General features: G+C 40.7%; 1 protein-coding gene across 1 annotated transcript; it reads right to left on the reverse strand.

Moving 5' to 3' along the window:
- Positions 1-209: 209 nt before the first annotated feature.
- LOC136677622 (AP-1 complex subunit mu-1) lies at positions 210-18,762 on the reverse strand. Its single transcript, XM_066655196.1, has 12 exons — positions 18,544-18,762; positions 16,301-16,457; positions 16,108-16,175; positions 15,117-15,247; positions 14,738-14,885; positions 14,131-14,257; positions 13,659-13,801; positions 12,974-13,045; positions 12,686-12,844; positions 12,195-12,320; positions 3,169-3,244; positions 210-1,795 (listed from the first exon to the last, which is right to left on the reverse strand). The coding sequence occupies exons 1-12, from the start codon at positions 18,583-18,585 to the stop codon at positions 1,773-1,775; spliced, it is 1,272 nt and encodes a 423-aa protein (XP_066511293.1). The 5' UTR covers positions 18,586-18,762; the 3' UTR covers positions 210-1,772.
- Between the last annotated feature and the right edge of the window lie 6,341 nt (positions 18,763-25,103).

A 25,103-nucleotide genomic window follows, 5' to 3' on the forward strand; every position in this document is an offset into this window, starting at 1 on the left:
GCTACAGCAGTTCCTCTCAGACATGTAAAGTGGCACAGAAGCCTTCTGCTACCTCAAAGTTATCGCTGTACAGTTGAGTAGCTCCACAGCTCAAAAAATACACCTTCTAAAAGTCGAAGAATGAATCAGCATTTTACATTCTGATTTAGATGATCATTTTAAACATAACGGTGAGGACCAAACACGATTAGACACGGAATATTGTGAAAAGAGCTTTATCTTAGTTTCAGATCTACAGACATAATGTTTCAGAGACATGAAAAATACAGAACAATGCCTTTCAGGTTTGAATTCAGCTGCCAAACAGAGGGCATGCGCTATTCGTCGTAGCTGTTTTAACATTTCCCATATTTAGGACTGTGGATAGATCAGGAGAAGTTGTATTGTCAGCTCAAATGTGTGCGGCACCACGTAGACATAGATATACATATAGCTAGCGCCGCTAATTTGTAACAGAGTGCGCAGGAAAAGAAAGAAAGAAAAATTTAATATAATCATAAATCCTAAATGTTGACATGGCACTACTATGTTGTTTCTTTTTAATGGCAGCGAAAACCCATTTATTTTGTGAATAATTGTATTGTCAAGATTAGAAGTAAACATAAGGGTGGCACTGTCAATGGTGACAACAAAATATTATTAATAATAATAATAATAAACTTCACCTCCCCTACCTGCAGTAATACTGGAACCAAAAAATACTTGAAATAATTAAAATAACTAATAAACACAGTGTAACCACAATAAACAAAACATGAAAAATACATTAGGAGAATACTATGAGAAAATTGGTATCTGACGATTGCATGCAAATGCGACTAACTGACATACACGCTGATTATCTGTAACCGTGAGACAACGGAAGTCTCACATTTCTCCAAACGGACTGATTGATTTCTACACTGCTATAATGGCCGTTTATTTTTAACCGAATAATCTTACACTAGCAGGAGAATGTGGACGTAGGACCCTTGGTATATGCTTAGTTCTGCCCTCCTGAAATAGCATCGTATACAGTTCTGTAAAGTGTAGAAGTAAATGATAAAAGGCCCTAACCATTGCCACTGAAATGTTGCAGAGAATGTTACTGTATTGTTTTGAACTGCATCTTAGATGAGGCTAAGATACAGTCTAATCATAAATGAACATGATATCCGCTGACTGACACACAGAGAAAGACACTGGTGGTCCAGGAAACAGTCTGAGCCACAGCAGCCCTGAGATACTTGCAGTGTTTGAGGGACTTCTGAGCAGGAACATGAAAATGTGACTACTGTGGTCACACAGGTACAAATGCCCCATTAAGATCTGTGGTATTCTGTCTCTTTTCTATTTAGGCAGGTCATTGTTGACACACAAACCTTCAATTGATTTATTTCCTGTATCTTATTAGGCTTATTAACCAAAGGGGAATATTTTACAGTGTGTCCCTCCCCTGTATGTAATGAAAGGGGGGAAATGTCTAATTTAAAAACACATGTAATATATCCTAGAGGACATATGCTGTATTTTCCACTCAACGCTGTTTGTCCGTTTACAAACAAAGTGTAGCATTCAGATATCTTACTTTGAAAAAACAAAACCACTTGTTTCCCCTCCTCAAACACTGCAGAGACAGTAGTAGCTCAGGTCTAGACAGCAGCACAGACAATGAATGAATAAAAGACGGGGGGTTGGAAGAGAGAGAGAGAGAGAGAGAGAGAGAGAGAGAGAGAGAGAGAGAGAGATACATCCAGGCCCACAGACTGCTGCAGGAGACGGCTGAGGTTCTACTACTGGGTCCGGAGTTGATAGTCTGCAAAGAAACAAGGAAATGAGCCATGTTTAATTAAAGTGTTCAGAATGGCAGGAAATCGAGGGGTGGGGGAGAGAGGGGGGGCTGGTTTAAAAAGTTAATTGTAGCAGCTGAGCTTTTCCACCCAGCCGTCCAAGAACACACTGCAAAATAAGACTGGGTTTTGAGACACAAGATAACCTGATGATACTGGCTTCAATTCAGGATATGAGAGGTGGGTAACAAAGGCAAGAGGAAACAAGCTGCATCTGCCTCAACTCTGATGATTATGCTGATGCTTTTTTATTATTGTATTACGTGTCTAAGGAGGTTCCAATTTTTAAATGCAAGTATTTGTTCCAGCAGAAAACAACATGGAGTTGTGATGCACAGATAATGACAATAACTCCTTCCAGAGCTTATCATTTAGTTTCATGTTAAATTCTTATGATTGATTACATTTTAAACAGCTTTTAAATTTACTGTTAAAATCAGAGCATTAACATTTCACAGTAAGATGAGAAACCTTACATTTATTACTAGAGGGTTTTGAATGAAGTAAAAACGCTGACATTTCAGGACCAGAGCTGTCTAAACATCCTCAACTGCTCGTCCAGGGAACAAGAGCCATTTTAAATATCATTAAAATTGCTTTGAAATATCAGAAATATGTCCATAATGGCATTAAATATGAGATACATCTCTTACAACAATTTATTGGTTAATTTAATTATCTGCCGACACCAAGCTGATTCTAAAGCCTTGTATATATTATTTAAACATTGAAGGCTTGGTATTTTCTTTCTAGAGTAATTCTCTCTGAGACAAATGATCTTTCATGAACAGTGCCTTATTTATTCAATCTGTCATTTCTGTCAAATTGCACAAGGTACAAAATTTACTTTCTTACTCCATCTTTTAAACATCTGTCAGCATGGCACCGCTGCAGGGCCCAGAACTCTACCTCTGTCTCAAACATCCTCTTTTCACAGAACATTACATCTCAGAGTTTAACTATCATTTGACTTTTACCAAATTGCTTAATTGTTGCCCAATACCTGCAACACTCTTAAAAACAATGACAAATATAGATCTGGAGAAAGTTGAGCGTGAGAAATGGTACATGCATAGGAGGATGTGTTTGTAGTAAGCACCTTTTCACACTCTGCATTACACGAAAAATAAAACATTATTCGCGCATTATATCTAATATAAACATGAGCGGACTGAAAAATTCACAGCTCTGTCCTCTAGAACCGGCGTTTTGTTTTGGTTTTTGCTTTATCAGGAATCTTGTTGTGATACGAGGAGTGAATTATCTAATCTTTATCTGATATGAGGAGGATTGTGTCAGAGTGAGCACATGAGCATGTGAGCAAATCCATTCTGCTTACCTCCATTCTGGGTGATGTATCGTACCCACGGAAGTGCCTGATATCCGCTCTTCTCAATGATCTTCAAGTAACGCACCTGTTGAATATAAACCACTTCAATAAGAACCCTATTTACAAGTCAAATCAACAGCATATTGCATTACAATAAGTACCTTATATGTTTAGTCACGTATGAATTAAACCTGATATATTAAGTGTTGAGCTTGTGAACTTCGATACGGACACATTACGCATTCAAGCTCTCCAACAATGCGGGTGTGATTGAGCTTGACTTACAGAAAATAATATAATAAAATGTCAACACTGGCCAAAAACTGCCATTAAACATTTTCCTCTGAATTGCAATAACACTATAAATGATAATTTGTTTTTTCAGGAACTCAAAGACTATGCATCAACGTGGATTGTGTGTACTCAAAGAAACATCCTTTAGTGGCCATGACACTGGCACTGGCACGAGAGCCTGGGAAAATAGTACAAATGTGTACGAGCAGAGGAAGTGTTTGAAGAAGTGAGATTGAGGAAATGGCACCTTCTCTGTACAGAGATATTGAGACACCCACAGTGCCCTTCCAGCCATGCGTTGCATCACTGGAGTAGTTGCACAATTGGCCCAAACAGGGGAAGAAAAAAATTAAAATGCTGAAAAGGCAATATGAAGCTTGGGAAGAGCTGACAAACAAATTCATGATGGAGTAAATGGATCCCGAGTCAAGAACAGAAGGCATTTTGAGAGAATTGTTGGATAAAGAGAGATTTTCAATGTCCTTCCAAGACATATGCATGCTCTGTCATCTGTAGAAAAGTTTGAGGCTGGGATGTTTGTGTTTGTCCTTGGAGAATATAGCCCAAGCGTCTGAAATAGCATCTATATGGGCAAAATAGCTACAAGGACTTTCTGGGGCGAAAAAAAAAAATCCATATTCTCAGTATGCATCAATACAGGGCTTTAAAAAGGCCAGTTTAAATATGGCCTTTCTCAGGACTATTTCCAATCAAAACTGGAGGAGAACCCTGGACAACCACCTCCGCGGAGACACTCTGGCGTATATTTTGGGCTGGCTGTGCACGGAGTAGAGTGGGTCGGAGCAGTGCCACCCTTGGGTGCAGTGGGGCACTATTTAAAACTTAACGGGCCTCCCTTTTTAACCTACAAGTGGAATGGCATGGTGGCCATACAACTCTAAATATCTAAATGTAGCTTTCACTTTCACGGCATTTTGGGCCAGAGTGTATGTGAATGTAGCGGTTAGGTCCTCTAGGTTCTCGGCAGGCAGCGTTTGGGTCATGGCTCCACTCAGGTCCTGTAGTCCTGTGCCAAGTTTGTGCTGGGGTTACAAGAAAAAGCCATGAGGTACACTGTCAAAAGGACTCCAGAGGATTAAGTCTGACTTTACTGGAATTCTCCATACAAGACAAGCTCAGGGACACTGTGTGTAGCCCTTAAGGTGGCTTGGCTAAGACTGTGTGTGTGTTTACTGTGCACCGGTCTCTCATTAGCGCGGCATGTCTTAGTAGACGCTGCGGCCTACAGAGCATGCTCGCAGTCGGGAGAGAGACCGCCAGACTGTCACTGTCCCAACGGTCACAGACAGGCAGTCTAGTCACTCATACATATACTCCCAAAAGCCTGTGCTTGTAAATCTCCACCTCAGCACTGGAGAATACTGCTGCTGAGTCAGCGTTCTAGGGCTGCTTGTGTATGGCCAGTGGGTAGAGGCTATTTAAGAGATGGCCCAAGTTCTAGACACTATAAATCAATGTTCGCAGTAAAAGTAAGCCTGTAAAACACAGCTACACTGTTTAAAACATGTCTAAAAAGAAAACTGTTTACAGTGTGTAGCTAATATTACTGTCATAAAAATTCATCTGGACTTAAGAGATGTCATCTATAGTATGATTACTAACTAAGGCATAAGTAATACAGTGACTAAAGTGACATCATCCATTAGACCCAAGAATCGGGACCAAAAAAAAAAAAAAAAGCACAGAGGCATGGGAGGGCGCAGCGGGGCAAATGAATGAAGCATGTTGGAGCATCTACTGCACTGTGTCAGAGTGGGGGGGCCTCATTCTTATTTACAAAATGGAGAGACAAAAAAAAAGTTTGGAAACTACTTGATTTGTACATCTACTAGTTGACATTGTATGTAGTAATGAGCCAGTTGGAGGAAGGAAAATAAATAAATAAACAAATAAAGACTGCATGATGAATGAGTCTAACTCTGGTCACTTCCAGCCTCTTAATTATTCCCATCTTTAATTGAGTTTGTCAATCTGCCTCTTCTCCTAGCGTGCTGGAGAGGATCAACTGCAGTTGCATCATCCAGGTGGGTGATGAACACTGGTAGCATTGGGGAGTCCCTTTTGATAACCACTAAAGGCATTTTTATTTGGGCAGCAACAGTTCGCTACTCGATGTGTTAAGTTACATTCAAGTACAATAAAAGCACCTCTGCAATGATTAAACCCAACAGTGTATAACCACTAACAATGGTAACAATATGGAACACACTAAAACGGACTGGAAGGCCTCACCCGCTCATGGTTCATATCAGATGAAAAACAACGATTCTGAAAGTCAGTTGAGTGTGTTTTGTTGACAGCACAGGAAAGAGACTTGATTCCTGTTTAATAATATAACATTAATATCACTACTGTTTGGTGTTGTACTATCCACTGAGGAAGAACAAAAGGCCTTGTGTAAATGTACCTTTGCACCTTTATTTGTTTGTCACTTTTTAGAGTGGAGCCTTAGGACACAGTTTATGTTATAGTCTGTGTTTAGGCTGTTCATTTAAATATGAATAACTGCACTAACAAGAAACCTTTGTGTTTATTTATGGAGATGTTGACTAGGTGCCTTTTAAAAATGTCTAGTTGTGCAGTCAATATAAAATTTACCTGAATGCAATAAAGGGGAAAAATGGAAAAGTATTTATACTAGTTAAGGCAGTCAAGGTGCCCTGGGGTTTCAGTGGCCAAACTTTAACCTCAGACCAGCGCATAAAAAAAGCAATTAAGATGTCGAATCTTAAAATGCATGTTTAAAACCCCATTGCGTTTTTCAGCAACTGCACGAAAATGACAGGTCTCTAATCTAAAGCCAGTCTCAGCCCTGGAGACTGATTAGCTGCTAAGGGTGACGTCTCACTGTGTGAGAGAAACTGTCATTTACCACATTTTTGTCCTGTCTGCCCTCACCAACGAGACCAATCGGTAGCTCAGTGTGGGGAAAAACCTTGCCAATCGCTTAAAGCAGTATCATGAATTTAAGACCTATTCTGCCTCGCACTGTTGTTACGGGATCAGTAAAATGCCACCCATAAAGATTTTAACCTGCACTCGCACGCCCACAGAGAAAGCAGGTTAAATATAGTAAGGTTTGGAAGAAAATAATTCAAAGAAAAGAGAAAAAAAAAAACCTAGCCTGTAGTCAGTGTCTGCTGATGTACGAGCATGTGTTTGTGTGTTCAAGAGCCAAGCGAAAACACCAGTAAAGGTCCCAGGACATGTCAGACACCAGCGTCAACCAGTCTCCTCGGTTCAGTTAGTGCAGGGCCTGTGGCCTGCATGCTAACCCCAGACGGGACGCTCTATCTCAGGCCACTTCAAGGCCAAAAAGGCTGGGGCCTTGACGCCTGGCCTCTGGTTTAGTGGCTGGCCAGGAGAACGCCGCCTCAGGAGCGCTCCGGCGGCTCGCGGGTGGGTGCGGCAAAGGCCGGGAACGAGAGAGGGCAGACAGACGTGCTGACCGCAAGAGAGAGAGACAGAAACAGAAAGAGTGTAAAAGGGGTAGAACACTAAAAGAGGCAAAGAGAGACGAAAGACAGAGGGAGAGAGAGAGTGTATATGAGTGTAAGGGTTATCAAAGCATCCCTGAGGTTTCATCTCATTCCACTCTCATGGGAACGGGGCAAGTCAGCAAGTTCACACTGGAGAGCGCTGCCATGGCGACCTTGGTGAACCTGCCAAGGTTGTGGCAAACACAAGGTAAAGAACTTGGCCTTAAAAGGCCAGAGGTCTCAAGCACAACGGTACAAAGTACTTTGATGTGTTATTACAGTGATGATTCAGTGAAAAGATTCATTTGCACAATTGTCAAACAAAACATGCTTGGCGTCCTAAGTATTCTTTTTAAGTTTTTGCCCTGGAGCTGAGATGATAAAGGAGCTAACAAGCTTACTGGATTAGCCTTGTGCAAACTGCACGCCTAAATTATCACTTGCCTCTAACCAAGTCACATCTCAAACAACTTTATGTAGTTAGAGCAGTGACACTGCAGCTGATTACATTATCTAGAAATGTCAAATCAAATTACATGCCCATCATTCCCCTCAGAGTAACATTAAACATAAAATTACATTTGTACAGAAAAGTACGTGAAGTATGTGGAGCATATCCTAAAGACGAATTGTGAGTAAGAGTCGCACGACAATTCTAGGAGGTACTTCACTTCTTAAAACTTTCCTACAAGGACAGGCCCATATTTCATTTGCCCAAAGTAAAGGTAAGCAATGGCTGCTTCAATCTGAAATATCATAAAAGAAAAACAGAACAGACGAGCACAACAGGCAGCTGAGAGCGTATAGTGGAAAACAGCAATAAATGAAGATTGGAAAAATTAGGAAGAGGAAATCTCACATAAGTTAACTGCTTTATTAGATTTGACAAATGACTGATTTTCCCCCTCATAATCCTGCTCATTGATGGGAGAAAATCAAGTTAACAGAGAGGTTTGGTGACTTTGAGTTCCGTGTGGGATGCTTAATACAACTTGGTCCACAAAAGAGAGGAAATCTCCTCTGGCTCCCCAATTCATTCATTCCCTTTCAAAATCACATAAAATCAACTCTAATTGTGTTGGTGGAGGAAGATCAGCCGCAGCAGCAGATCGGTTGGCTCCTTTAAGATGATCATACAGAACTCTATAGAGTGAGGCAGGGCAAACAGGGTTCAGCCAAACTTTCAGCTGCAGACTCACAATCAGTCTTCATGATCAATGACTGCAGCTTTGGCTGGGGGTCACTATAACATTCTTCTTTACTCCATTCATCCATTTGTCACATTTATAACAGCCCTAAACCTTAGTATGCTGTACAGCTACAAAATGTGTTGTTTGTTCATAATTACTGAGACATCTGCAACTATGATACTAATATTGCCAAGGGCTATAGCATGCAGCCACTATTAGTACGAATGGGCAACACTATATCGATCACTAGGTTTCGTTTTTCTAAGGCTAAGGATAATATACGGTTCTACATTTAATTTTTTTAAAAATTCACATTTCTCATACTGTATAACACAATCAAATCAACAAATATATTCTTCAATTTTTAATTTTAGCTACCATTAAAGTCTTATCTAGTTTTAAATAGGAACAGTTAGCTTATGTATAAGTGTGTGCCCAGTCAGACGCACACAAACCTAATTACAATCTAAATCACTATTGCAACAAAGGTCAGAAAAATCACCAAATTACTAGAATATTTTAAGAAATGAATTCTAAAAGATAAAATAAGTGCCCATCTAAACAACAACAAACAAACAACTTGGGGCTGGCTCAAACTGCTCTTAAAGCACTCTCACATTCTTTAGTATTTCTAAATACTTAAATACACGTCCTCAAAGTATGTCCATTAGTCTAGTTTTAAATATATCCAGTCGACTGAATCAATCAAAGCAGTGCTGGTGGAAGCTCAGCTGCTTACAAGCTGTATGCTGATATAGAAACATGTACTATTGTCCTCTCCTTCAAAAGCAGCTTTTATTATTCAAACCTCTAGTCTTTTTACTTCAAGAATCACATAGAATGTAGTACAGCGTGTCGTGTCTAAAGGCAATGACATGAACGGTGAAACTAAGCTACAATAAGTTTCCAAAATAAATACACAATGTGATTTTGTCATTTTAAAGGTTTAGATTAGGCCACAACTACCTTTGAATAATTTGCAGAGAACCAAAAACCCACATACTACTCTGTTATGATAAACCAAGTTATTCATGTACTTCAACAAATGGTAATTATATTCACCAAAATACCACAGGCTGATCTTTAACCATGTCACGCTGCTGAGTCAACACCACATCTTTAAAACATTACAAAATAATCACAAAATAATCAAAAGGTCATTGATACTTTTGCTCATAATGTGCTGCTCTCATTCAGGTTACAGAAGAGTAAGTAAGAGTGTCTACAGGAACCGGCCTATTATTCAAGCTCTGTAATAGAAGGACGAGTGGATAATTGGTTTAGTGCCAGCAGTATGGATCATCACTCGTCTCTTGTTGCGTGAGTTTGGGTCAGTAGTTGTCACCTGCGGCTAAACCAAAAGAGTTCATGTGGTTCATAGCAACAGCCTGCGAACATTTACCACTAAGACCGACTTCATCACCTTAAATACACCCATGGAACACGTGCCACAGAGATTATGTAATATTACAGCTGACTGAGGCTTGTTACAAGATGTCTTTTAGCAAACGTTTAAATCTGCCAAGAGAACCTGTAAAGACAAGATATAGATGAAAGGTGTCTGCCAAATCTTTCCTGTTTATCACACGATGAGAGACATCTCGAACTTTTGCTCAGGGAACACGCATACAAAGCCGTCGTCAGACCAACTAAACATCGGGACTATATCTAAAACTTATTTCTATAATAATGAATAATTCTGTGAACTATTATTTGGTTAATAACGTAATCAAACCATTAAGCCCCTTTCCTTTGCTGTGAAATGAAACAGTCCATGTCATTCCTATGATTCCTGTAGCATTCCTGTTGGATTGACAGTGAGTATCATATGAATATTACACATCATTACAAAACACTTTACTCACACCACAGCTGACAGCACTGACGACTGTTCACAAATCATCCAATTAAACAGTGCACCGACTGCTCTTAGAAGTCATTTGTTATTTTAATCCAACAGTTCTTACAGGTTTCAACTCAAGTACCTAAATGAGAGAGCTCACATTAAACTGATCCAAGCAGAAAATCATTACTTATCATGTACAGGTAAATTAACTAACCAAATGTGTCTTGCTACTTTACATCACATCACTGTTGTCTCCCTTGTGTTGATGGGCCGATGAATGGATTCATATAATACGCTTGATATATTTCACCATGAAACTTTGCAAGCAATCCCAAAGTGAGGGAATCCTTAGCAGTAACAGCAACAAACTTCTAAAACTCATGGACAAAGTGCAACAAACCTCAAAACTCTAAGCATTAAAAAAAAGTAAATAAACCCTAGGGATAAACATGTGGTTCTGATTGTTCTGATGTTTAAGGCATCCATAACAAAACATATATGCCACTGGGCCTGGTTACATTTTTTTTTTTTTTAATATAAACAGAGCTTGAGAGTTTCAGGCCAGGTCTGAAAAAACAGCATTAACATGCCTGTGTACACTTTAAGAACTTCATCTATGTTTCCTTGGTCTTCAGAGATCTGTGTAAAGAAGCCCATTAATCATCGCAAAATTCACCCATGGGCAACGTACTGCCATTCCTCACCTGGGTCATGACCAACAGTTAATAAGCACAGTTTAAGACAATTCACATCTCGCTTATTTAAAAGGAAAAAGTATTAGCACCTGCTGCATAAGGAAATGAATAGAAAAAGTGAAAGTTTTCTAAAATAATTAAAATTTTAGAACAGCAACAAATAACATTTACTCTTTTACTGTTCACTACTTCCATTGTAATATTAGAAAGAAAGATCCTAAAGAAAGCAGAGGCATCCTTGGGCTTTAAGCTAGCTGACACTGCCAAAGCTAGACTGGAAAAAGGCAGCATATGCAGATTCCCTGAAAGCAACGTACGAAGGATTTAAGAGAAAATTCTAAAGTTCATCTGAACTGCCATAAAGCCACTGCAGTGGAGGAGTCTCCTAACAGTCAGTTCAAACATGCTCCCAAACTAGATAATTTCACAGCGGTGTAATTTTCTGAAGCCGGGCAGGACACAAACTTGGCTCAGGCATATAAACACACACAGACTTACAGACAGAGAGAGCTCTTCTGAGCAGCATCAGAATGAGCAGTGCAGCAGCGTTTCAATACTCAGGGCTTCCAGGCCTCACACTGTGCCTAAGGTACAACGGCACCTGCCACAAGATCAAGCGGCACATTTGCTTAAACAAAATGGGCTAGGGTTTCAGGCTAAAAAAGATTTGATAGTCTCAAATCTATCTATTATCTCGAAGCCTGCCAAACATACTGCACACCAAACATGTTATAAAGTAACATTCCAGTTTCTGCTTGTATAAAACTCAGTGAAATGCACTAAACACAATGGGAGACTCACAAGGAAATGCAAGGAGTTTAAAGCTCACTAAGTGTTGTCTAGAAAAGTACAAAGCCCTCCAGCATTGAGCTTTAGAGCAGTCACACTGTGTTCTCTAGAGTGAATATGTTAATAACATTTAATACCTTTGGGACAAGTGGGAGCGTCCTTTGTGATCCAAAATTACACATCCAATATTAGTACCTGACCTCACTAATGTTTATGTTGATCAATTAAATCTAGTTAAAAGCCTACAGAGGAGTACCTGTTGTTAATGAAGCAACCCACTGCTTAACAGCTTTCATTTCAAAAGAAACACTAGGTGTGCAACCTTTTACAAACATTGACTCTTATGATATATAAGAAATCTGCTGCAACGTGGTCACGGGTAAATCTTTAAAAGCTGATTCCAGTGCTTATAAAACAGCCAGATTAGCACAGTCCAGGAAAAGACTTGCTTTCTGTCTGGGAAACTAAACCATGATGCGTCTGATTTTCAGAGCAATGACTGGTCAGATGTGCCTAAGCCCAGAGGGCAGAGAAGTTGACCTATGCCATCTAGTGATGCCAAACATAAGATCACTACACTCCTATTTCATAGTTGTCCTACTGTGATCCACTCGCGACACACAAAGAATGAGACAACGGGCTATGGCGCCCTCTTCTGTCAGATAAAGAAAAATAAATCCACTACAGATGGCTGAATGAGACTAGTATTTGTGACACACACCTGTATTCCAGAAGTGGTGAAGTAGGGGATCTCAAACTTGACACTGATTGGCGGCTTTCCTTCTTTATCCTCCGCTTCCACACTTGGTAAACCAAAATGAGCTCTCATCAGATACTCCTTACCACCCTGCGAGAGTTTGAAAATAAATTAACAGACCTCAAACTTCACTAGTAAATCACAATCCTTTGTGAGAATGAAAACTATTTATATTAAGCCTACATTAAAAATATACATTAAAGACAGAATGTGATTAATAGTTAATAAAAAGAGGAATTGTAATGAACAGTTTTCCCAAACACATCTGTATTACATGCACAAGATAAACACATTTCATTCCTGTTTATTTTAATGCAGAAACACAAACACTTCATTTGCTGAATTTAAAAAACTTATATATGTGGTCTATACAAGAAGTATGGCTGAATGGATGTACAGAAATAAGCACTTATCTCAAACTTATCTTAAAAGTGTTTGTGTGTGTGTGTACTCACAGGAAAAGATTTGATGGACCAGACAATTTCACTGTTCTCTGGGACCCACTTCACGCTGCCCACGGTGGTCTTAAACTTGGGCGAGTCTGCATCTGTGGGCACAGGGATATGGATCTCCACATTGTTGGCTGTGGAGCGCCGCTTAAACTGAGACTTGGCCTAAAAGAGAAGAAAAGAGAATCAATCAAATATATTTAAAAATATTTATTTAGTTAAAAAAAATAAACAAAATCTAAAACAAAAACCCTGAATTGTAAGACAATAAGAGATCACAGAGCACAAACTGACTTTTATCATGTACTCGATTCTGCTGTGCGAATGCTTCTCAATCACTGACTCGATCCAGATCAGTGGCTTTACCTGGAAAACAGAGTACAGCACTTTATCAGCGTGTGTGAGCAGTTTGAAGAAGGGCATGAATCAAAATCTGATGTAGAATTTCGCTTAAAAAGCTTAGGCAATTCAAATTTGAACTTGCTTTATACTCCAAACAAGCTGCAGAGCAACACAACATCCCCCTGACTCTAACTGACAGCAATCATCACAATTTTCACTGTGAGGCGTCCTCCTAGCTGATTGGTTATAATGCAACTCAACTGCTGATTTGTGATTGGTCCACTACACAAGAGTGTCTTCTACTGGTGCTGAGACCTTCAAAAGTGCATTTTAAGCAAATTTATGACTGTATACTCAGTAGTAGTTCAGTTCATTCATTGTTTAAAATTTACTGCCAGCTTTAACCTTCACTAAAAGCACATAATGCACAGATGAACAAAGTTGTGGTTGTATGATACCATTGTATTTCGTTGGCCTCAAAAGTCATTAATCACAGAAACACCAATTGCCATAGTTTTAATGACCATATAAATGGCCAGTATATATAGCATACGAGCATGTGTGAGGGATGGGGGATTTGTCTGAAACTTAGCCCACGCAGTGTATGTCGGTGTGCTTAATTGGCAGGGATACCCACGTGTGTGTTAAGGCGGTAAGACATGAGTTCAAACTCTCCGTCTGGAGGGATGAAGGAGATGGTGCGATCATTCTCGAAGCGGGAAAGCCGCACGCACTGATGGAACTTCACGTCCTCCAGCTCCACAGACTTACTCTTCCCTCCTGAAATTGCCAAAATAAACATATGTATTTTAGTAAAGAACAATAACATTTCAATAGCTCACTAAAACCTAAACAAGAAGCTTATATTACACTTATTAGCACTAAGTAAACTCAGTGTCAACGTCCTAACACACTATGGAATCAAAACTATGGAATCAAAAAGGCTAAAGGTTCTTTGAAATCAATTTAGAGGGCAAAAGCCTTGATAGATATGATTGTTTTCATTGTCAGGCCATCCACTACTACATTATCAAACATAATCTTACAAGCTAAAACAGAATGGTCAAAATACATAAATAAATAAAGAAATCTTTTTATTTTTAACTTACGCCCGGTGTTTTCGAATAAAACCTTGTCATTGAGTCCCAGGCGTAACTCAGGCATGCCTGAGAGGAACACCCGCATCTTTATAGAGCCTACAATCTCACTCCGCAGGACATTTCCGTTGGCACTCACCTGGAAATTTATATCAGAATGAAACAAATTTTACTGCACAGCTCTCAGTGATGGAAGCACATAATGAAATTCTTTCAGCCAAAAAAAATATAGGACTGCTGACACCACAAGAGGATCAAATACATGGAGCATCCTACTAAATATGTTTCTGCTCAATTATTAAAAATAATTTAAATATATATATTATAATATAAATATATACATAAACCTGTGAATTGTTTTAATTTGGTACCATCACAGTAAAGACACTACACCAACGTACATCTAAAAGAGAGGGACTGTTGGAAAGATTCCAGCCAATTCAGGAGGAGAAAACTAAGCACAGATTGTGGCCACTTGGTCTGTTACACAATACACAATACTACAAGCTTCTCTCCGTTTACTTTCCTCTCCAGTACAAAAACAGCAGTGTCCACTTTGTTGTGATGGATTTCTGTGTTTGTTTAGACTGTGAAGGCTTTCTAAATACAGCGTTCCTACCAGCAGGTTGACAGACTCAATGACGTCCAGGAAAACCTCATTCTTCCTGTACTTTATGCCCTCTGACCTCCAGGAGACAGCATTGGTCACTGTAGCAGGAGGCCGTGGGGCACCTGTGTCCAACTTGTGCCCTTCTTGTGTTATATATCTGAATGCAAGTTAAAAAAAAAATCCATAAATATCCAAAAGTCTATGCACAACTTCCCAAAATACTTCACAGCTAATATCGCTGACGTGGAAAAAGTTTAAAAAGGATCTTCCGTTACTTGTCAGCTACATTTGCCTCAACGCTCAAAAGCTAAACTAAAGAAGCAAACATGTTGCAGGTGGTGTTCATTTAGAGGGAAAACCCTTCACAGAACTATTTTAAAATACTGACTCCTGAAGGATCTTGCTGTCTGTTGTTTGTGGGTAGCCAAAGTCCATCAGCTCATCCAGCAGCTCATAAATAATGACAAAGTTATCTCTGATACTCTCCTCCTCCAGCTCCTTAAAATACTCCGAGAACACCTGCGAACAGAAGCAACAGTTAGACATTTAGAGCCAGTAAGAGGCATTAGTCCTAGTTTCAGGCCACTTGTCTTCACCATTAAAAATCATGCTTAGGCTAGGCATAATCAGTCTAGGCTTAACTTTAATCTTTGTTTAGGAAACTGGACCACAAGGCTAAGGCATTATTTTAAACTCATGACATGGAGATCTCATAACCTACGCTTACCAAGCAAACTGGTACCAAACATTGGATGACTCATTGGGAAATAATGTTTCTCTTTGGATCCAAAATTAAAAGAGGTGTTTTCATTCATTATCTGTAACCCTTATCCAGTTCATGGTCACGGTGGACACAGGGAAAACACACCACACTCCTCAGACAGCCACAAGTAACAGGAATCGAACCCACAACCTCCAGGCCCCTGGAGCTGTGTGACTGCGACACTACCTGCTGCGCCACCGTGCCGTGTAGTTTTATTACTCCAAAATATTAATGATCATTTTCAGGCAAATGTGTCTAATAATAGTAATACTTTTATTTCAATTGCAAGTAGTTTCTATAAATTAAAATCCAGTTTTATTTTAATATTCAAACCAACAAGGTACTGAACACTGAATATAGAGAGCTAGACTCATTATTTGGGCTTCATTTAATGTAAACAACAACGTTTTTCACTGCCCCTGATTGGTGTAACTCTCAGATTTAAGAAGAATATCTCCATTTTTTCTTTGTTAATGTATCCTAAAAATTTAAGTTGCAGATAGTGCTATTTGAAATCTGCAGCTCAAATTTCAATTTCAGTATAAAAAGCTATTCATCTTTCAGCCCTAATTTCTACTTAAACAAAACAGAATTGTTGATATTAATGTAAACATACCTGCACAATTTTATACAAGAAGGAAAAAACCAAGGAAACCGAGGCGTTTTTCTTAGATGTAGCAACAACTAGAAGCCAGAGTTAAGGGAAATCACAGCATCCTCCTGAAAATATACATTAGCAATTAAGCTGAATATAAATCAACACTCCAGGTCTCCAGGCACTTGGAGATGGACTAACAGAGGAAGGATACGGTAGAGGTTGTTGTGTTTAATCCACATGAATCTCACTCCTCCATGGGCAAGGATAGGAGACAGAGTTCCCTCTTCTTCTTTATCCATCAGGAGTGTCATGAAGTGCTCAATCTCAGACATGTCCACATCACCACGGTAGTTACGGCAGATGAGGACCTAAACAGACAGACAGACAGAAAGAGAGAGAGAGAGAAAGAGAAAGAGAGAAAGAAAGAGAGAAAGATCACATGAAACAAAACTCCAGCCCTGTTCATAAACATGAGAGCTGAATGTAGAGTGTCAGACTGTCATTTATTTAGTGATTTAATGAACACAGGCCACTGTTTGGTTGCCTCAGTTTTTAAAGTAAATATCCTTGTTTAAAGCTTAGGAAACTGTTCTTGATAAGGTAGTCTATAATGTAACAAAAATAAATAAATAAAACATGCAGCGCTCGTAATTAGAAAACTGCAATCTTTAAATTTCTATATGAAAACTATTTATCTTTCAGTCCTAAACGTGTCCAGTATAAACAATGTACTAAGGATTGGGGATGTGTGTCTCTTTATTAGGGGGAAAAAAGAACAAACTTCAAAGAAAAGTGGCTGCACAAACACCATCTGTGGTCACAAGACTCACAATCCTGCTTCAGTCAGAACAGTCACAGCTTGAACTGACCTTGATTTATTGGGTCAGCAGTGCAAGGAACTATGCAAAACAATAGAGTAACCACAGTGATATATGGCAAACAAACCAGCATGGGCAGTTTATCACTACCGTGGGTCCAGAGCCTACCTGGAATCATTGGGCGCAAGGCAGGAAAACACCCTGGAGGTGTTTATTTTAAATAAGTGTTAAATATATGAGGTTTGTCCCACACAGTGGAGTTCCAGATTATACTTTGTGGCTTTTTTGAAGTTGTTTTGTTGGCAGTGACTCTTGGCAGTCTCACATGCCTAGATAGATGTATCATTTATAAGTTGCATGTATTTTCCTTTAATTGGACTGCAAGTGGGGCGGCACGGTGGCGCAGCAGGTGGTGTCGCAGTCACACAGCTCCAGGGACCTGGAGGTTGTGGGTTCGATTTCCGCTCCGGGTGACTGTCTGTGAGGTGTGTTCTCCCTGTGTCGGCGTGGGTTTCCTCCGGGTGCTCCGGTTTCCTCCCACAGACCAAAAACACACATTGGTAGGTGTATTGGCGACTCAAAAGTGTCCGTAGGTGTGACTGTGTGAGTGTGTGTTGCCCTGTGAAGGACTGGCGCCCCCTCAAGGGTGTATTCCCACCTTGCGCCCAATGATTCCAGACACACCGATTCTGGACACTTACAGATAATGAATGAATGAATGTACTGCAAGTTTAGGAAGATATTTGGAGGCAAACTGTTGCAAATTTTATAGAATATCTCAGAATATAATTACTACCATAAAACCCTGCCCCTCAGCCAGATACTTTTGACGCGGTGTGTTTACAGTGAAACTGTAGTGTAACTCTAAACCTTTGCCTCCACTCAGTGATCTATTCATCAGGGATCTATGAATTTGTAATTAGTCTCCGTCTCTATCTCCACTCCACCGCACACCTGCAGCTCAGAAGTCCCAATCCGCAGGTTGAGGAGGTTTGTAATGTCCTTCTGAATTCACCCATTTGAAAGCTTTTGGAACACTGCAGTTTGAAAGTGGAAATGTTTAACCATGATGTCGACTGCTTATTTCACACGTCTTTAAGTACGTAAAGAACATAACAGTGATATGTTAACACGGTTCAACATTTGATTTTCACTGGAGGGGAACTGTATTGATCTACTGAGGAAACTACTTAAGACTAATATATTAAATATGTGTTTTAATCCTGTAACATTTGGATTTTTCCTTACTGAAAATACTACATCAAAATTACATGTCAAAAACTAAAGGTAATATTAAGATTTTGATCTGCTGAAACGTTAAAACAAAAACAAAAATGCGTTAAAGGCTTCCACCACACAGTAATGCGTTTTGCGTGTGCTTTTTGTGACTCATTTTACCAGAAAAATGAGGAAGAAATGTCAGCTAACGTTAGCGCCGCTAGCCAGTGGGTAACGGACCGTTATGCTACAAATTTACCTCAGCGAGACTCTGTATGTAGAGACGCCGTCTCTAATATGCAAGTCAATGGAATAAAAACACAAAACTAAAAGTACATAGTGGTTGAAGACGCTTATCCTGTTTCTACAAAAGCAGCAGTTTGTGTCTGTGCGAGTTAACAGCGTTCCGTTATCTCACCTTCCCCTTTAGATCCAGCACATACACCGCGCTCGCCGACATGGTGCCGCTACTGTCCGCTCCTCAGCGAAGCGCGGGATTCAGCTCCAAATGCTCGAATGTCTTCTTTCCTAATTCATACAGATGTGTTAGCCTTTCAATCTGGACTCGGACAAATCTCTGAATCAGTAAATGTTGGGATTTTGGGGGCCACCGGTTTACAGTCTTCTGTACCGGCTTCTTGTGCTGCCCCCTGCCGCCGCGGAGGACTCAGTGAGCGGCCAACATTCGATAGTTAACCTGTTTTTAACCTGTAACTCATTTCTGAAGTAGCAAACTTATGCTAGCTCTGTTAAAGTCTGATGTCTTGCACCCATTAAAAAGTATAATCATGTAAGCAATGTAATTTGTTCTGTTATAAGCACACTTAATATATTATATGTGTCTATTCATGACTTTGGAAAAGACGTCAACAAGAGTGTGTGTTTTGTTTGTTTGGTTTTTTGTTTTGTTTTGTTTACTTACCATTTGTTCACCTTACTGATCTTTTTTAATAGGTAATAATCTCTTGAGTAAGTTGCCATGTTTCACCATTAGGTGTCACCTAAAGTTCAGTTTTCTTGATTTAAAGCCCTTGAAAACGTGTCTGTGTGGTATTGTTCATAAACTAGACGACATATAAAGGAATAAAGCAATCAGTGCCATTTCTAAACATTAACATTATTAACTGCAGTGTTACAAGACCATCTCCAATGGAAGAATTTAGACAGGGTTTCTTAGGTCACAAACCCTAGGAATGAGTTAAATCACTTAACACCTAGGCAGTATCTTTTAAACTAACGCTGTCCATTCCAACCTTTCTGACCTTTCTGACATTCATTCATTGTCTGTAAGCGCTTATCTAGTTCAGGGTCGCGGTGGGTCCAGAGCCTACCCGGAATCACTGGGCGCAAGGCAGGAATACACCCTGCAGGTGGCGCCAGTCCTTCACAGGGCAACACACACACACATGTTTAATCACACCTATGCACATATTTGAGCCACCAATCCACCTACTGACCTAGCAGGACTTGAACCCAAAACCTCCAGGTCCCTGGAGTTGTGACTGCTGTGCCACTGTGCCACACGTGAATTTCAGCAGTTTCTGCAAAAGGCTGTTTCGGAACAGAATGCTATCTCAAGTTTTACGCAGTTTTCTTCTAAACATCTTTGTGTAATATCTTCCTGTGCTTGTGTAACAAGTGTTCAGTGTGAGACGTTTGGATCCTGTCACCATCACTTTGAATAGTTCTGTCTGAAAACCACATTACATCTTAGAATGGATCATTCAGTTGTGAGAAATCAGTAAAATTCTCTAAGTTGTTTTATGTCAGTGGAAGAATCAGTGTACACTCTGAACTATCTGGGCGCCAGCGGTCAAGTGGTGTGCATGCAATTGTTCAGAATAAGTTACTTGTCTGAAGTCAGAGGTGATTTGTGGGATTCAGGATTTTGTAAGCATTCGTTAACAACTTTACCTGACTGTACATGCCGACTTAAATTGGCACAACAGTAACTTCAAACATAGATAACACAGTAAAGACTAACATTTATTCATTTATTCATTCATTATCTGTAAGCGCTTATCCAGTTTAGGGTCGCAGTGGGTCCAGAGCCTACCTGGAATCATTGGGCGCAAGGCAGGAATACACCCTGGAGGGGGCGCCAGTCCTTCACAGGGCAACACAGACACTCACACACTCACACCTATGGACACTTTTGAGTCACCAATCCACCTACCAACATGTCTTTTTGGACTTTGGAAGGAAACCGGAGCACCCGGCGGAAACCCATGCAGACACAGGGAGAACACACCACACTCCTCACAGACAGTCACCCGGAGGAAACCCACGCAGACACAGGGAGAACACACCACACTCCTCACAGACAGTCACCTGGAGGAAACACACGCAGAAACAGGGAGAACACACCACACTCCTCACAGACAGTCACCCGGAGCGGGAATCGAACCCACAACCTCCAGGTCCCTGGAGCTGTGTGACTGCGACACTACCTGCTTCACCACCGTTCCGCCCACTAACATTTATGTGAAACTTAAACTCATTTATTCAGTTGTGCTTTCAAGTAACAAAATGAGCCACTGTTGCTTTAATCCGGCTTAGAGCACTAAGTCTTTGGCTTCGTAACGGTTTTCAAAACTTAGCGCAGCATACAGCAGGTATTTGTTCTTGCATTAGGAAACTAAAATGACTAAGAAGGGACCTTTCCCTGCACTGTTTCTCAAAGACCATGTATGGCCAGCATGTCCACACCTTAAAGACCTAGTCTACAGTATAGGAGAAGACCTTTCTGGTTTTGTCACGTTATTATAGCTGTGCTCAGCCAAATTTCAAAGGGAATGATACTAGGAACATATAGGGCACTAGTTTTCAGGATCTTAGATTTTTTTCAATGTGAGGTGCATTATTTTCACTTCTCTAGAATAGAAGACACACACCAGATGTTTGATTTCAACAGTGTGTTCTTACTGTGTGTTTAATTATCTCCAAAACAATGGCTCAGATAATCTCTTTAAGAAGCCATGTATGCAACTTCAACAGGTCTGGTCAATATATTGGCCTATTTCTCCTTCTGCAGGTGTAGACCTGTCAGAATAATCAACAACAAGGTATATTTAAGCACGTGTCCCACGACACAAAATGGAAGCTGGATTCCTATTTCATGTGTTACTTAGAGCACAGTGGTGTTTTCCAGTGAAATATGACCTGCTAAGTCATCAGAACATTTTAATTGGAAGTGAAAGTCAACGGAAATAAGTCATGTGGCATTATATTGTGTGGTTATCTTCAGAACACGAACTGACTCAGCCTGCTCATTATGAAAAAACCATGTGATAAAATTTAAATATATTTATGGTTTTTTTGGGAGATGTGTCATTGTGAAAACACTATTTAAAGTTTTAAAGGAAGCAAACAATTCAAACAGCTATAAGAACTGACCCAATCATGCTCCAAATGTGTTTTTATAGAAATGTTGCCAGACTGCACAAGCTTTCCAGAATGTTGGCAAAATAAAAAAAAAATCATAATTGCATTATTGTAACTACTGTCTGTGAGGAGTGTGGTGTGTTCTCCCTGTGTCCGTGTGGGTTTCCTCCGGGTGACTGTCTGTGAGGAGTGCAGTGTGTTCTCCCTGTGTCTGCGTGGGTTTCCTCCGGGTGACTGTCTGTGAGGAGTGCAGTGTGTTCTCCCTGTGTCTGCGTGGGTTTCCTCCGGGTGACTGTCTGTGAGGAGTGCAGTGTGTTCTCCCTGTGTCTGCGTGGGTTTCCTCCGGGTGACTGTCTGTGAGGAGTGTGGTGTGTTCTCCCTGTGTCCGTGTGGGTTTCCTCCGGGTGACTGTCTGTGAGGAGTGCAGTGTGTTCTCCCTGTGTCTGCGTGGGTTTCCTCCGGGTGACTGTCTGTGAGGAGTGCAGTGTGTTCTCCCTGTGTCTGCGTGGGTTTCCTCCGGGTGACTGTCTGTGAGGAGTGCAGTGTGTTCTCCCTGTGTCTGCGTGGGTTTCCTCCGGGTGACTGTCTGTGAGGAGTGTGGTGTGTTCTCCTTGTGTCTGCGTGGGTTTCCTCCGGGTGACTGTCTGTGAGGAGTGTGGTGTGTTCTCCTTGTGTCCGTGTGGGTTTCCTTCGGGTGACTGTCTGTGAAGAGTGTGGTGTGTTCTCCCTGTGTCCATGTGGGTTTCCTCCGGGTGACTGTCTGTGAAGAGTGTGGTGTGTTCTCCCTGTGTCCGTGTGGGTTTCCTCCAGGTGACTGTCTGTGAGGAGTGTGGTGTGTTCTCCCTGTGTCTGCGTGGGTTTCCTCCGGGTGACTTTCTGTGAGGAGTGTGGTGTGTTCTCCCTGTGTCTGTGTGGGTTTCCTCCGGTTGATTGTCTGTGAGGAGTGTGGTGTGTTCTCCCTGTGTCTGCGTGGGTTTCCTCCGGGTGACTTTCTGTGAGGAGTGTGGTGTGTTCTCCCTGTGTCCGTGTGGGTTTCCTCCAGGTGCTCCTACGGTCCAAAAACACACGTTGGTAGGTCGACCGGCGACTCAAAAGTGTCATAGGTGTGAGTGTGTGAGTGAATGTGTGAGTGTGTTTTGCCCTGCAAAGGACTGACGCCCCCTCCAGGGTGTGTTCCTGCCCTGTGTCCAGTGATTCCGTGTAGGCTCCAGCCCCACCGTGACCCTGAACTGGATAAACAGTTACAGACAATGAATGAACGAATGAATTGATTAAACTGCTTTTACTTAGAAGACTGATGTTCTAAAGCACTGTTGTTCCTTCTCTAGTTGTGTGAATCCAGTCAGATCACCCAGAAACCCAAAATAAATGGGAACAACTCCTAGTGAACTACTTGCCATTGAACTTGTCATGTACAAACTGTCTAAAAGCCAGCCTGCCTCTCTCTCTTTCACCCTATCACTCTCTCTCCCTTTTTGACCTCTCCCCTTGTTTTGAGGCCCATGGCGTGACTAAAAAATCTGCCCCCATTACCCAACGCCCTTTAGACCTCAGTAGGTCACCAACACCTCTAATTTGGGGAGCTATGGGAAATTTGGTATTCCTTTTACTAGTAATGGTGTTTTATCAAATAAAAAAGGAAACTGCATTAAGAAAACAGTCAAAGTCCCGGTAGCAGGCTGTACTCTTCTGGGAAATCATACACAAGCTGCTAGAACATTGCTGTGAGGATTTGACTGGTACTGATGTTGGAAGATTAGTTTTGTATCATAAAAGCCAACTCCTCCCAGAGGTACTACACGGAGCTCCATCATTTCAGAGATCACACTTCCACTGCTCTACAGTTTAATGTTGTAGGGCTTTACAATAAAGAAGCATACCTCTGACATTAACCAGTTTTACCCTTCCATTGCAGCATTAGACCTCTGGTGCAACATTAGCCTCCCTGTCTGTGGCCAGCAATTTCGTGGATGTGTGTCCATCCTCTCACCAGCTTTCCTAAGGCCCTTGAGGGTGGGGGAAGTGATAAGAGAGAAGCAAACTAGAACAAAATCTGATAGCAGCTACAGACAACATGGTGATGGATTGATGGAAGCATTGCACACACATTCCAGTGCCAGCAGCTGTGGCCTGCTGAGAAATACAGCAAGGTAAAATGTTCAAGATTGTATGACATACTCTAAGTGTCACCAGAATGTACAATTATATTATAAATACATAAAATATATTTTATAAAGTATTTATCTGGGCAGTAAATAACATTAGCTTCAAACATGTACATAATTTCCACAATTAATTTCAGATTTGCATTAGGGATTTAGGGATTTGTTTGGACAATATAATGCATCTTGGGACCCCTAGCAACCACATATCAACATCTTAGCAACCACCTGGGATGCTACTGCAACCTCCTCACAATATCATTCTGAAAATGGTTTAAGTTGCAAAAACACTGCATATTCTTTAGGAAAGGCATTTTCAAGTTACTGAATAATGTTTATGAGAGTGTCTGCATGTGCGTCGCACTGAGGAATGAAACGTGCCATTCATGTTTCAGCTCTCACATTGTAGACTGACCACCTGTTCCACAGACACACCCCCAGAACACACACACAAACACACACTAAATTCCAACCTGCTTCCTGAACCTTCTACTAAAGCCTCATATGTACATCAACACAAGCAAATGTGCCAGTTTTGTACGAACTTACGTTCTGTTTCTACTGAGCATTCACTCAGACAACAGCTGTGAATTTACAACAGTTAACCATAGCACATGAGATTTCACTTAGTTTCCTTTTCCTTTTCCCTTCCCCTTTCAAGTGCTAGCAGATATATGTCATATCTAATCTCCTCAGATATATTCCCTGAAAATGAATTCCATGTATTTATTGGCTTTGATTGGTGGATATTTTACTACTACATATGCATGTGTGTATATGCATAATTTGACCCGAAGAATCCAAACATTTTTAACTTATACACACATATGAAACCTATGTGCAAATCCATGTCCTCACATACTTTCAAAACAAGTGTGTGTGCCCCACATACCCCACACATGCGTCCCCATCACACACACACCCAAATCCCCTCATACACTATGTAACTGCTTGAGTGCAGTGACAGCACACATGCTGAATGGAATCACAGGCGTGTGAAATTCTCAAGAAAAACAGAGGGAGCATTCATCCGTACATTCCTTTATTCTCACACACACGCAAATACTACACACACATCTGAGCATGTGGAGGGCTTTCTGAAAACCAAAATTATAGCAAAGAAATGTGGCCTGTTGATGAAAAAATGGTATGGTGTATTTTACATTTGATGTTCTTTCACCCCCAATATTTTAAAAGCTGCCGAATCATTGGAATAGAACTCTAAAATGACTTTGAATGTGAGGTCCACTTCTGACCTAGTGTTTTCTTACATTGCCATGAAAAGAAAATGTTGTTCAGTATGTTGATGTATGAACATGATGTTCAGGTGAATGTAAAACATTCATTCATTCATTATCTGTAAGCGCTTATCCAGATCGGTGGGTCCAGAGCCTACCTGGAATCATTGGGCGCAAGGCAGGAATACACCCTG

This window comes from Hoplias malabaricus, chromosome Y (assembly GCF_029633855.1).
Source record: "Hoplias malabaricus isolate fHopMal1 chromosome Y, fHopMal1.hap1, whole genome shotgun sequence".
In the NCBI taxonomy this organism is placed as follows: domain Eukaryota; kingdom Metazoa; phylum Chordata; class Actinopteri; order Characiformes; family Erythrinidae; genus Hoplias; species Hoplias malabaricus.

Excerpts from the sequence above, each read along its gene's own strand:
- LOC136677622 (XM_066655196.1), bottom strand. The coding sequence starts at position 18,585 with ATGTCGGCGAGCGCGGTGTATGTGCTGGATCTAAAGGGGAAG. Across the intron at positions 12,845-12,973 it reads GAATCGAGTACATGATAAAA|GCCAAGTCTCAGTTTAAGCG; the intron begins GTCAGTTTGTGC and ends CTTCTCTTTTAG. Across the intron at positions 1,796-3,168 it reads ATACATCACCCAGAATGGAG|ACTATCAACTCCGGACCCAG; the intron begins GTAAGCAGAATG and ends GTTTCTTTGCAG.